The sequence below is a fragment of the Callithrix jacchus genome, chromosome 17, assembly GCF_049354715.1.
Source record: "Callithrix jacchus isolate 240 chromosome 17, calJac240_pri, whole genome shotgun sequence".
Taxonomy (NCBI): Eukaryota; Metazoa; Chordata; class Mammalia; order Primates; family Cebidae; genus Callithrix; species Callithrix jacchus.
This window is the reverse complement of record NC_133518.1, coordinates 49,035,062-49,049,836: the sequence shown is the minus strand read 5'-3', so window position 1 is coordinate 49,049,836 and position 14,775 is coordinate 49,035,062. Positions and strand designations below refer to the sequence as shown.

At 44.1% G+C, this 14,775-nt stretch overlaps 1 protein-coding gene across 6 annotated transcripts in view; it reads left to right on the top strand.

Moving 5' to 3' along the window:
* The window catches only part of EPHB1 (EPH receptor B1), a 438,054-nt gene that overhangs the window by 336,208 nt on the left and 87,071 nt on the right, over positions 1–14,775 (top strand). For all 6 annotated transcript variants that reach the window (XM_078354180.1, XM_008983781.5, XM_078354179.1 and 3 more), the window contains 2 exons: positions 3,642–3,766; positions 11,671–11,833. In XM_078354180.1, coding sequence (XP_078210306.1) covers positions 3,642–3,766; positions 11,671–11,833 — 288 coding nt within the window. The remainder of the gene's footprint in view (positions 1–3,641; positions 3,767–11,670; positions 11,834–14,775) is intronic.

Below are 14,775 nucleotides of genomic sequence, written 5' to 3'. Positions count from 1 at the left end.
GCCTTGTTGTTGCTAAGTTCAGGGCTCAGTTCTTAGTTTCATTTTACCTGACTTAGCAGCAGCATTTTAAAGTATTCACTCCTCCTAGGAGCACCTCATTTCCACTTGGTTTCTAGGCGATCACACTCCTGATTTTTCTTCTACTTCATTGGCCTTTCCTTCTCAGGCCTCTTTAATGTTTTCTCCTCATCTTCTGAATCTTGGATTTTTTTTTCTATTCTATTAATTCTCTTGGTGATCTCTGCAAGTTCCACTGATTTCAGTATCTGTGAAATATTAGTGACTCCAAATTGGCCTGCAGCATGGACCGTATACACCTATCTAGTACTCAGCATCTGCTCTGGGACACCTTGGACATCTCAAATCTAACAGGTCTGAAGTGGAGCACCTGATCTCTCCCCCCAAAGTGCTTCTAGAAACATCTTCCTGATCTCAGTTGATGGCAGCCCCATTCCTCCATATGTTTAGGCCAAAACCCTTGTAGTCATTTGACTCTTCTGTTTCTTCCACATCCCATGTTCATGGAAATATTCTAAATATATCCAGAATCTGCCCATTGAACTGCTCAGGCCAGATCTCAGCCCCCATTGTTTCCCAGCAATATTACTGCAGCAGTGCTGTGATTGGCTTCCTGCATTTACATGGACCCTGAATTCTATTTGGAACACAGCAGAGGGTGGTAACAGTATCATATAATTCAGGTTACATCACCGTCTTGTTGACAGTCCTCCTGTTGCTCCCCAGCTTGCTCAGGGTAGAAGCCAAGCTCCTTTTAGTATCCCTCAAGGCCCTGCCCCCTGTGGGCTCCTCTTTTCTCGTATCCCACTGACTCCCTGATGGCCCCACATCGGCCCCTTTGTCCTGGATGCTCCAGATATCCACTCAGCTCCCTCCCTCCCCTCCTTCAACCCTGTGCTCCTGTATCTGCTTCTCAGGTGGCCTTCCCTAACCTCACACCTCCCACCTCTGGCATTCTGTGTCCCCTCCCCAGCTCCATTTTTTTCACTGTACTTAATATACTTTAACATAACATATGATTCATTTATTACCTGTAGTCTCTGCTGAATCCCTCCACTAGAAAGTAAGCTCTATGAGAGCAAGAAATTTTATTTTATTCACTATGGTGCCACTAGAACCTAAAAAGTGACTGCTACATGCAAGATGCTCAATGTATATGCTTAATTAATGAATTAACCTGAGTTATAGATACACTAAGTTGGGAGCAAGATAAAATACACTTGATGGCTCAATCAAGATAAAAAATTGTTTCTACTTACTAAATGAAAAGGGCAAATGTAACACCATAAAGGTTGAGATTACATTCCCATTGTCAAAGCCAAAAGCCGACTCTACAGACAAAAGGTGAGGAGCATACCAGGGGGAAACCTAGAGGTTCTATAGAACTGCCATTTCAGGATTGAATAGTGGGACATGTTTGTGATCCAAAGACTAATGGTCATATTAATAGATGTATAGAACTCAGATCATGGTAGGTATTAGTTTTATTCTAATCTTTGCTGCTCAAAGAGGGGAAAGAGGATTGGGTTCACCTCTGAGCCTCATGCCTAAAAGAGAATTTAGGGAACATGGTCCTGTTTGGAAAAGAACCATCTTGAGTGGCATGTAATGATCATGGGAGAAATATTTGACTATTTTTTTTTTTCAGCAGGAATAGCTCAAGGAAGATCTAACTAGTTTCCTTAGATATTTGACAAGACATTTTGTGGGAAAGGGAACATCCTTTCTTACTTCAGTTGGCAGAATGGAAACCAGTGGGAAGAAGATAACTTTCAAATAAACATAGAAAGATATGTAAATTGGTGAGACTCACCCAAGTATAGAACAGCAGCTCCTGGAGGCAAGAAGTCTCCCCTCCCGGGGGCACAACAGGAGCTTGGCAGCAAATTCCTGACAGAGAAGTTGTAGGGGGAATGAGAACTACATTAATTTAGAACCTCCAGGAAGCAGACACCAAGATGGGATTTGATGTATGAAAGATTTTCTGGGGAAATGAGATAGGAGCCAGAGGAGGCTGGGAGAGCCATTGAACCTTAAGAAAGGTCTGATCTCTGTAAAGGAGAGAGGAAAGGAAGGAGGATTGGGTAGGCTAGGGATAGCTTTAGACTGCTGTGTGGGTCATAGGGTAGTGATGGAAAGGCCGCTGGGGAGTTTTTGAGTCAAAGTTGCCCATCAGAATAGTCCCATATATTGCAGGAATGGGTCTGCCATGGCATCCCTGCTGCTCTCAGTCATTGGCTGGGAGCAGCCTGTGGGAATCAGGACTCTGTGTGAATGTGGTGATGGACTGCAGAGTGCAGGAACTGGGGCAGTTAGTTAATTACTCTCTAAGGAGTAGGAACTCTGAGAGTTGCATTTCACAGCCAACACAAGGTCTCTAATGGGAACTGTGCATCCCTGCCATCAAGGTCCCAGAGGATACTCTGGTTCTGAGTCCTTATCACACTTCTCACTCTTTATGGCTTTCCTGGGCTAGGAGCATCTTCAGGACAAGCCCTCTGCATCCTCTCCCCCAGCGGCTGCATGTAGTAAGGACTCACTGAGGGTACAATGAGTAGTGGAGAAAGCAGCAGCCCCCTTGTGACCCCGTATCTGTGCTGTGTAATTCCAGGTCTTGGAGGGCAAACTGTTAACTTAAATTGAGGAGAGTAAATGTCACTCAGCCATGGTCCCCAGAGAAACCATTGTAAAGTGGAGTTCGAGTGAGGAAAAGACCTTCATCACTGCAGAAGTGCCAGGACTAAATGGAGCAACCCCTGAGCGCAGCACAGATTGAAGCCTCATCCATTACCCGTCTCTTCCCCTAGAAAGACAGCCCCCATTTATTACTTCCAGACTGTTTTCGTTTTACTTAAACCATGTGGAAAATGTTGAATTGGGAAATAAATAATATTATTTCCGAACAGGGATTTCTGAATCAGCTTTACAGATTTTAGAATTATCTTGTTTCCAAACATCTGATTTGTTTGTCATTTCTTCATTTCTACATGTGAACTCCTTATTGCAAATGCCCTCATTTGGAACACTGACAGAACCTCCTGTTTGTCTGTGTTCATGTCTTTTTGAGACATACCTCCTCTCTTCCTTTCAACGTATGATACAATCTTACTTGCAGTATCAGAAAGAGATGTTTGCTAGAATGTTCCTTTCTGTTGTATAGTAATTCTGTACCAACTGGTTCTACTGTCTCATTATCATCTCTTGCCCCAGGTTCTCATCTCTGCAATAGCTCAGCCCACAACTGCAAGACTGAGGTTTCTTCAACACCTTCTTTTCAAAAGCATTACAGTGTTCCTCCTTTCCTCCTGTCATTTCCTTTGATTCCTCCAATCATTTCTTGTTTTGATCAAGCCTTGCTGCCTCTGACAGTCCCATGTTCATTCCAGCTCCTGTGCACACATGCTTCCCTCTCCTAAATTGCTACCTTGTCTCTCCTCTGTTATCCAAACTCCACTGATTCTACAGAACCCACAGGAAGTTCAGCAGATCCAGCTCAGCTATTGGTAAAGAAGGGGCAGAGTTCATACCCAATGCCATTTTTCTGCCTATTTACCTCTGAAAGACGGCCCTTCCCCTGTAATTGAATGTCTGTTCCGCTACCCTGTTTCTTCCTCTCTCCACAGCCCCCTCCACTGTTCCCATCATGCACCAAGTCAGTGCCACTATGAGGAGCATCACCTTGTCATGGCCACAGCCGGAGCAGCCCAATGGCATCATCCTGGACTATGAGATCCGGTACTATGAGAAGGTGAGCCAGCTCTGCCTGCAAACTTTCAAGACCCAGGGCCAGCTACTGTTCCATGGATGGTTGCTAGCTGAAAGCATAAAGGAGACAGGCTGGAGGATGTCCTGAGGGAGGGAGGATTCTGGTGGCAGAAGCCAGAAGGTCCCTGGGAGAGTTCTCCAGGTCTGTCCTGGCAAAGGCCTTGTTCAAAGCCCAGGCACATTGTGTGCCAACTAAGGAGAGAAACTTCCAGTCCACCATCTTGCAATCTGGATAGTTCACTGGCTAGGAAGGACCAGCTTGATTCTTCCAGACACATGTTTGATATACTAATGCAGATGCCACAAAACTGCCAGGGGTCCAGAACCTTCAGGGGAGTGTGTGGTTTGGTAGGTCAGTGTTTTTCAAAGTGTTTAACTGTGCACCTCCAAAATAAGTTTACTTATAAGTTATATGCACGTACCACTGCACTAATATATTTGTGGAGAATAAAAAACATGTTAAGTGAACATTTAAGAGAGGAGATAAAAATTAACAGAAATAAACATCTATATATTATTTTCCTTGACTACTCTTTAGCAGCTGCTGCTGGGGATGACAGTGGGGCATGTGCTGCCAAGAAAAGGGAATTGGTGCCTGGCAGAGCTGGCCCCTGGCCTTCTTCTTACCAGGCTGAGCTGTGGTAACCCAACACATTATTTGTAAAAACACACTATTTGTTCACTTATTGGTTCAGTAAGTATTGTCAACTATTTGGTGGGTACTGTATTCTAGGATACATTAGTGATCAAGCAGACAAAGATTTCTACCCTTGAGGAGCTTACTTTCCAACAGAGGGAAACAGACAGTAAACAGTGAACATAACAAATTAGCAAATCGTATAGTATGTTAGAAAATGAGCAGCATAGAGGAAAAAGGAAAAAAATATAGGGTAAATGGGATCAGGAGGGTCAGGCTTGGGGAAGAGCAGGTTGCAGAATTAAATAGACGGGTAGAGATAGGTCTCTTGGAGAAAGTAAGATTCGTGTAAACATGAAGAAAGTAAGACTGTTGTGAAGCAGACACCTGGAGGAAGAAAGGGCAACTGCCTGTGCAAAGGTCCTGAGGCAGGATCATGACTGGTGATTCAATGAGCAGGAAGGAAACCAGCATGGCTGGAGTGATGCAAGCAAATGGGGAAATAATAGACAGATGAGAGAGGTTGCCAGAGGAGGTCATCAGGTCAGGAGTTCAAGACCAGCTTGACCAATATGGTGAAACCCTGACTCTACTAAAAACACAAAAATTAGCCAGGAGTGGTGGTGGGTGCCTGCAATCCCAGCTACTCGGGAGGCTGAGGCTGGAGAATCACTTGAATCCAGGAGGTAGAGGTTACAGTGAGCCTAGATTGTGGGTGACAGAGCAAGACTCTGTCTCAAAAAAAAAAAAAGACTAGAGCTTTTCCACTGAGTGAGATATGGAGCTACGGCAGGTTGAAGAGCAGAGGAGGGACAAGATCTCACTTATATTTTGACCAGATCACTTAAGCTGTTCCACTGAAAATAGGGCCTGGTAGATCTACAATCATTAACAAGGATGATGGTGGCTTGCATCAGGGTAATAGCAGAGGGCTGTTGAAATGTAGTTAATTTTCAGATATGTCAGCTTTAAGGCAGAGCCAACAGGATTTCCAACAAGTTGGATTTCGGGCATGGGAAGGTTTTAGCCCAAACCACTAGAAGATGTAGCTGCCACTGACTGATAAGGGGATCACCATGGGTAGAGTGTATTTGATGTGAGGAAAGGAACAGAAGTTTAGCTCAGTGTCTACAATGCTTGCAAAACACCTAAGAAGAGATGTAGGGTAGGCAGCAACAGGTGCACACCTGGAGTTTGAAAGAGGGTGCGGGTTGAAGATGTCCATCTGGGGGTTGTGAGTATGTAGATGGTATGGAAGTCCTGGGCCTGAGTGAAGTCTTGCAGTGGGTCCATGGAAAGAAGGAGAGGATCAGAAACAGGAGCCTACAGCCTGCAACAGCGAGGCTGTGCTGAGTCGTGGGACATGGCTGCTGTGGAAGCAGAAGCCCTAGTTTCCAGTGCCTTGTGCAGCTAACCAGCCACGGAGCTGTGGTCCAATTACTTAACCACTCTAGGTCACGGTTTTCACATTTATAGAATGGTAGCCATTTACCTCCCTAAAAGCGGAGGTCCAGATGGATCACCAATCTAGTCTGTAAGGAGGATGCCCTTCAGCCATTGGAGCCGAACTCGCAAGCAAGGTGGAGGATTAAGCAGCATTCTATTCACTTAGAGAATATTGGGTCTTGTAAAGAGTTGATTCAGATAATTCAGTGAATTGGAAATAACTTGAACCAGCTGAATTCATAAGTACCTGTTTTATCTGATCCATTTTGGATTTAGGGCTCTTACTTGCTGGATATTTTTTGTCAGTGAATGAAGTAAATGCTGACTTTTTAACATGTTTTAGAAGGAAGTATTTAGACTAAGTGACCGCATGGTCTCATTCTGTCATCAAAGTTGACCTAACAAGGGTCCACTTAGCTCCCCTTCCCACACGCATGAACTTATAGTTCCATTGAAATAACACCTCATCTCAGAAAAATAGTAATGTTTTCCCCAGTGTGCACCTGTTATGTGCCAGGGGTTTTATAAACACTGTCTACTCCCCCTCACACGCCAGTGTGGTAATTGTTAGTATCATTGCTGTGGATAAAGACATTTTTAAAAGGGAAACAAAAAGCTTAATAAAACAAAAACCTTGTCCAGAGTCCCACAGCTGGGAAGCAGGCCTGGGTCCTTTGCCCCGTGGCAGGTGGTGGTGCTGGGAAGGAACAGAATATATTGGAGACCACATATTCCTCCTCATCTGCCATGCCCAGGGCAGTCACTTCAGTGAGCAGCCGGGGCAGGGGTTAAGGGCTTAATGACTGGCCAAGCACTGAAGCCACGAGGCTCGCGCCTGTGTGCCTCAGCTCCTTCCTCCCAAACCAGCCCAAGCTCTTCTACTGCCTTTCCCTGTACAGCTTTTCCTTAAAAACTGTAATTAACCTCAACTTCTTACGCAATAAAAGCAGCTTATTCTCCCATTCAGGCTACCTCCCTGCTCCTTAGTAATTTGTACTAATTATTAACAGACACACATACACAGCAGCCCAATGCCTGTGGCAGCTTCCACACCTCAGTGAAGCATATTATTGTCCCCACTCCAGAGGAGCGAATGCTTTCCTTGGGAACACAGAAGGTTCTTTGCCCAAACATTCGTTACCATTCGGTATGTTACTGTGGAACACTCCTTCACTTATGAAGCTCTTGACTATAAAGTACATTACATTGTTTTGACTATTCCGAATATGACCAAAGAAAAAGATACTAGCCCATGAGAGCTTTTTAAAACAATGATGATAATTTATCATATGTTGAGTATCTATTATGTGCCAGATTACACAGACATATTAGCTCTGATCCTTAAAGGAAAAAATAAGTAAATACTTGAAAACATATATAACCAATTTATAGATGATAGAGCTAAGTCATAGAAATGTTAAATGACTTACCCATAACAACACAGGTCATAGCTAGGGAGTCACAGAACCAGAACTTAACGCATTTTTATTATACTTCAGTGGTGGAAACTTCTGAATTTGATGGGAGAGTGGATGCAAGCACCCCGATGCTGGGATCTCAAAATTAGTGTGGCTCCCAAAATAAGAGATTGTATCTTAATAATAAATCCCAGCACTTTGGGAGGCCGAGGCGGGTGGATCACGAGGTCAAGAGATCGAGAGCATCCTGGTCAACATGGTCAAACCCTGCCTCTACTAAATATACAAAAAATTAGCTGGGCATGGTGGCATGTGCCTGTAATCCCAGCTACTCAGGAGGCTGAGGCAGGAGAATTGCCTGAACCCAGGAGGCGGAGGTTGCGGTGAGCCGAGATCATGCCATTGCACTCCAGCCTAGGTAACAAGAGCAAAACTCCGTCTCAAAAAAAAAAAAAAAAAGAAACAAATAATAAATCCAAATACTTGCAGAAAGAATGATCTGCCTACCTGCTCCATGTGGTCTTGGAATCCTGGTCTTTAGAAGATGTAAACACAAGACCAGCCCAGTAGATGTTCTGGATTTGGTCCAAAGAAGCAAACCCCATTATTTCTTCATCTTATGCCATCTCCTCTCCCTGAAGGGAAGTCCCAGCCCCTTCATCTAAAGCAAGAGTCAGGAAGCTTTTCTTATAAAGAATCAGATAGTAAATAATTTAGCCTTATGGGCCATGCGGTTTTTGCTCCAACTATTATAGTCAACTCTGCTTTTGTAGCACGAAAGTAACCATAGGTAATATGCAAATCGATGGGCCTGGCTGGGTTCCAATGGAACATTATCACAAAAGGTAGCTGGCCCACAAGGGCAGTTTTGCAACCCCTGAAAACCCTCCATGGGTCTCCTGCTCCACATAACCCTGGGTTTGCACTTAGGACCCCTTTCAGTTTCACTCTGAGAATAGAATGATGCAGCATTTGCTTCCTCCACCAGTTCGTTAATAGAGAGCTCAGATGCCATCGAGCTGATGACACTCCCAGTGCCTTTCCCATGTTCATCTCCTTCCCCATTTTAATATGTTTCCATTCATCATTCTCTCTTGTTTACTGTCGTGTAGCACTTTTCACTCCTGGTGTCAGTGCTTGTAGGCAAACCATGGGCGGAGCATCTACATCTGCTCTCAGCTGTCTTAATGATTAAGTGTTTATGGCTACTCGCTCTTCATAATAACTATATAGGCTAGGACTGGCTGGTTTAGACCTTGAGAATTCTTACCTTTCAAATTTTAGGACCATTTTCTCATAGAGACTCTTTCAGACCTTGGCAGTATCTTGTGCTCAATCGATTGGTTCGAATAACTGGACCGAAATGTGCTGTTTATTCATTCATTTAGCATTGAGTTGTTGAGTGCCCAGGTGGTACGAGCAGTGTGCTGCATGTTGGGGTGGGGAAGGAGAAATGAGGGAGACATGGTCTCTGCCCTCAACAGCTGCATCCTCTATCCTCCATCCTCTGTCTCCTACATACTAATAATCAGTCATAAGCAATCAATTTAAAAAAAAAAAGCAACTTTGTTCATGGCTCTTACTGATTTGCCTGAAATTGATTAATGATTTTGTGGGGAACGAGAACTAATATTCATTTTAATCAATGAACTTTTTCAAGAATGTTTGGACTATAAAGTGATTATAGAGTAATGTTTGCTCCTCACAATCCAAATACCAATGATGTATTAAAACAGTTTTTCAATAACAGCTATCCAGTCGGTGCCTCGCATTTATCAACCAGTGCCTGATTTCAGCAGATTCTAGTAAAACCAGAGAATTCAGGCAGCTGCTTGGATTTTGTAGCAATGGAATTTTATTCTTATTTGCAAGGTGACTTGGTAATTATTATAGTTTCAGATCTCAGATCTTCGGTGTGTCAAAACAAATGATCGAAGTTCTAGATGACATCCCTCCTATAGTGAAAAAGCAGTTGTCTTTCTTCTGAATCCCTGATTGGAGGTGGGGAGAATCTCCTGTTTAAATAGATCAAATAGTGGGTGGGCAGTTCCTCTGCAGGCAGTCTCTTCCAGGGCCCAATAGACATCCCCTTCATTAGAGTGAGAATGGGTTTCTTTGTAAGTTTCAACTGTGTGTTTGAGCTGACCTGAGACCTGTGGTCCCTCACAACTGCTTCTGAATCATTTATGGCCATTTCTATGCCACCCACACTTCAGATATGCCAATTACTTGCAGTCTCCTGAACTCCTGTAGGCCTTGTTTTTGCATGTTTAATTCTGTTCTCACTCTCCACATTCATCCATGTGGCTAATTTATTTCATCTTTTGTGACTCAACTCAGGTCACCCTTTCCGGAGTCTCTCTGTGTCTCCTCCCAAGTCTGGGCTGGATGGTCCCCTGCTGTGCCCCCACAATCCCCTGAACTGCTCTCTGCCCAGTCACGCAGTCAATACTCCTGTAATCTTCTGTTTATTTACCAGTCCACCCACAAGATGATAAGTCCCCAGAGGAAAGGGACCGGGTCTTTGTACCTACAGCCCATGTATAGCACCCAGAGAGAGTAGTGTGTCATAAACGTACTGTCTGGCCAAATGAATGAATGAGTGATTAAATACACATCAGGTCATCTTTAACTTTGCAAGGTAGGCTTTTATGCATTTTAAACAATGGAGATTTCTTATCACTGTGCTATATTCTTTACATTTATTTACATAAAATATGTTCTTTATGTATTTTAAACAATGGGAATTTCTTATCACTGTACTGTATCCTAGCTCAACTACCTGTTTCTTCTGTCATTTACTGAGGATATAGTTTGCAATTTCCCCACATTTGTAAAGCATGTTGTGCCTAGAACTCATCACAGTACCCCAGATCTGCACAAGGGGTTGGGCGCCTCCCTCCTAGTGATCTAAGCTCTTCATTTTCACTAAATATCCCCATTTTTCTCTAGAATTCATTGTGCTGGCAAAGGCAGGCCCAGGCTCTAAGCTTCTGTTCATGCATACTTGCACATAACTCAGAATCTCTGCAGAGAAAAGATACACTCGTGTGAAAAGGATTGGAGGCCGCACTACAAGTTCATGTGTATATAAGAAGGTGTTGGGGTGAGGTACGGTTCAGAATGACAGTGGTGCAGACAGTCTTTATCCCAGAGTGGCGAGAGAGGCCTTCCTAGAGAGGAGGCCTTGGGAAACATAGGCTTAAGCAATCTGGAGGGAGTAGAGGAGCCCTGGAAAGAGACATTTTAGACAGAGAAAACAGCTAAGCAAATGCCTGCTGGCCAAGGTGTGGTCCCTGGGTTTAAAGGAATGTGAGAGATTGGTATTGACTTCATTATGAAGGACTTGTAAATTTATATTTAAGAGTTTTGCCTTTGTGTAATGTTAGTTTTTGGGAAGATCAGAGACCTTTTAATAAAAGAAGTGTGGCATTGGGTGGGGTTAATGAGGAGCATCAGGAAAGATAGAAGGCTGCAAAAGTCCATGCACAAATCACATGTTCAATAAGTGACCTTTTAAGGCCACTCATGGTGGGCAAAAGGTCATGCTTCTGAAAACCAGAAGCAACTCTCTGCACATCAGAGGACTCAAGTGTGCAGATGACAGGGACCATAGAGGTCAGCACAGAAAGCACTGGAGAGAGTGACAGACAGGAGAATGAGGCTGACTCTGAGTCGGTTAAGGATGAGAACGCAGGGCTTGCTCTCCAGGGAGAAGGGACACGCCCACTCTGAATGCTGGTGGGAAGTAGCTGGGAGATGCGCATCCAGACACAGTGCGAGTTGAGGGCAAAAGCAGGTGTGGAGGGAAGTCCAGAATGGCCTCTACCTCTTCAGCAGAGTGGACACAAAGCCTTTTTGCCTGAGCACTTGGAGGAACTGAAGGGTGGTGATGCAGAACAGCCAGTTTGGGAAGTAGCTGGGGAGATCCTGAGTCAGGAGAGAAAACAGGACAACTCAGCAGAAGCAAGAAAAGAGAGGCAGGCAGGGGGCAGATGGGTAGTTGCCTAGTTTGCTTCTGCTGAGGTCAGAGCCTTGAGGGGTTTTGCAAAGCTGGATGTGCTATGTTATTTCACCTGTGAACCCTGGGGGAGTAGGACTAGAGAATGACTATAAGCCTCCTTGCCAGTCCCTGAGCACTCAGCCGTTTCCCCAGGCCTCTTTCTTCAGGGCATGGCCACCTCATAGTCTAGACCTGACCCTGCATTCCCTTGACCCAGATCAGACTTCTTGTCCTCATCCAGAGGGATGGCCTGGGGCTGATGACAACTTCTAGCAGATCTGCAGGACCAAGAATGGATGGGGTCTGAGTACTCCAGGGTAGAGTGGGTTGGGGGTGTAGCCTTTAGGAATGGGATGGTGACCCTTTCCCTTACTTTCTTTCAGGAACACAATGAATTCAACTCCTCCATGGCCAGGAGTCAGACCAACACAGCAAGGATTGATGGGCTGCGGCCTGGCATGGTGTATGTGGTACAGGTGCGCGCCCGCACCGTTGCTGGCTACGGCAAGTTCAGCGGCAAGATGTGCTTCCAGACTCTGACAGATGGTAAGGGTGGAAGAGGGCAGTGGCAGAATCCGAGACAGGCAGTGTGGGAAAAGAAGTAGCCCCAAAGATGCTGCACTAGCCAAAATGCCAATCTCCAACTGGGTTCCAGTAGAATTCCCTTCAAATGGTTTGCCTCCCAGTAGAGCCATGTAGATTTTTCTGAAGTCTGGTTCATTTCTCTCCCAATGTCTGACTGGATTTGCCTTTGAAGGTCTCTTGCCATGTGTAATCTTGCATTTCATCAATGAGACTCATAGCTGTCTTGTGGGGCCTGTGTGCCCTCTTGCCTCTGTACCCAAGTCTGGATGCCTCTGCTTCGCCCTCATGCCCACTTCACTCCTCCATGATTGTTGTCTGAAAGCTCAGCTCATGGCCCAGTTTCATGAGCCGAGGTCTTCAGGGAGGAAAGGGAAAGGCAAAATGTTGGATGTGGCAGTCTCATGCACCTGGGATCTCAGAAATTTGAAGCAACTTCACATGTGACCCCCAGTATGTCCTGCTCAGATGTCTCCAGATAGTACAGCCAAGATGTCCTCAAGGCCAGAAAGTCTACCACCATAAATATACCTCTACCTTTGGGTTTTATTAGTTCTCTGTAATAACTATCTGCCCCAGTCCTCTGAGACTACCCCTCTCAATAGTTCTGAAAAATCTGATTTCCCAGTAGCCTCAGCATTGTTCTCTAGTGTATCTATCTGACTGTGCCTACTACTCTCTCTCTTAACTAGCCATTGACAGGAGTTTATGTACTCACTTGTGAATCTGCCTACGTACCTATATATCTATACTTATTATTCACTGATGAGCTGTTTCCTGAGAGTATTCCAAATGTCAGTCTATTTCTGTCTCCCCAAATTGAAAGCTTTTCATTTTTCCTTTGTTAATTAAATACATAATAATACATAAAACAGTCTGTCCTTACATAGCATTTTATATTAGGCCAATGGTGTTAGACTGGGTGTTTGATAGGGCTTGAGATTTTATCTTGATGCACATTGCATCTTTTTAAACAATTTTGAAATTAATTAGAGACATTTGAAATCAGGTAGTTTTTTTAAATACAAATCGGGATGTCGATGTTCTTGTGAAAAAATTGTACGAGAAGCCAATGCTGGTGGACACTCTGGAGTGAGGACCTTGCCTTAAAGCTGAGAGGCAGCTGTGTCCATATGGTGCCCACCACTTCCCAGTGTTTCTAACCTGGATGCTTTAATGTGAACTGCGTGGCCCCTGTAAGATTGGAGTTTGCGACCTATTTTGAGTTTATTTGAGGTGGACTTTCTGCCATATTTTGAGGATGGTGAAATAGGGTAAGAAGTGAGCCAGTTCATTCAGATTAATAATGCTGGTGGAATTAAAGGAACACAGACTGTCTTCTTTTTCCTTAAGGACTCTGTCCCCCTCTTTGCACCTCACTTACTGTCTAGATTTATATGCACTCTGACATCAGCAGCAACACAGGATTAAAAGCCCAAAACTCAAAATGCTCTGAGTGCTGGTCTCTTGGCAATTCTACTAGACAAATCAAGAAGTAAAAAATTTCTCCCAAGAAGGCTATTTCTTTTACACTTGGCAGTTAAGTTTTGCAAACCCTAGAGGGGCTGGATATAAGAGAGTCTGGTAAGTGGCCAAATTTGGGAGTATTTATCTTAACGACTGAGGTTCACACATGGGTAGTAATTATGTTCATTGGGGCAGCGGGCCTGTCTGCAGAATGAAGGTAGTCAGAAGGCGGATCGATGATAGGCTCACTGGGGCAGGAGGACCTGTGGAACCCCACCCAGAGTCAGTAGCCACACTCTGGGCTGGTGACCTCCATATAGGGCAGACGCACTATAGTCCTGGGCTGCTCTTAGCTACACCGTTCTGATCTTTGATTTAGCTGCCTAATTTTTAAAAAATTGTTCAAGTTTCATATTACATTATGAAGTTTTTAATTTATAAAGACATTGTTAAGAATGCTTCATTGTGGTTCCCTGTATATTTTTTATTGCCAAATTTATGTTTTAAACACATATATTACAGAAAGCTCTCAGCTGAGGGCAACTGAAAATTTACCTTCCGTCTTTAAAACTCTAGAGAGTGGGAGGCATCAAGAACCAACATCCTTGTTCTTAGAAATCTTTCTCCGCCCACATGGCTGAAGGATAGTTCAACTATCAAAGAGCAGATACCCTGCTCTTCACCCAGAGGTTCTGATTCAGTAGATCTGAAGAGGGGTCAGAAATAGTCATGTTTAATAGTCAGGCTCAGGTAATTCTGATAGCTCATGGGGAACCTCACTTGAAGAAGTATTGCTACCCAGGCATGGTGACTCACACCTGTAATCCCAGCACTTTGGGAGGCTGAGGCAGGTAGATCACTTGAGGTCAGGAGTTCAAGACCAGCCTGGCCAACATGGTGAAACCTCATCACTACCAAAAATATAAAAATTACCCAGGTGTGGTGGCACACGCCTGTAATCCCAGCTACTCAGGAGGCTGTGGCAGAAGAATCACTTGAACCTGAGAGGCAGAGTTTGCAGTGAGCTGAGATTGTGCCACTGCACTCCAGCCTGGGCGATAGAGCAAGACTGTCAAAAAAAAAAAGGTATTGTCATCAAGGTTGCTAGATAAAATATAAGATGAACAGTTAAATTTGAATTTCAGACAAACAAAAATAATGTCTTAGTGTAAGAATCTCCCATGGAATTTTTGAGCCATACGTATACTAAAACCTAATTCGTTATTTACCAGAAATTCAAATGTGATTGGCAGTCCTGCATTTGTATTTGCTGTAGCTGGCAACCCTAATTGTAATCAACATAAATACCTTGACTATGCCTAGGTCTTTAATGTTAGATAATAGTTCTTTGACACCAGGACAATAATAATACTAGCCAGCTGGGCCATATGATTTGTATAGATTAAAGAAAAGAGATTTCATATTTAGGACACCCATGA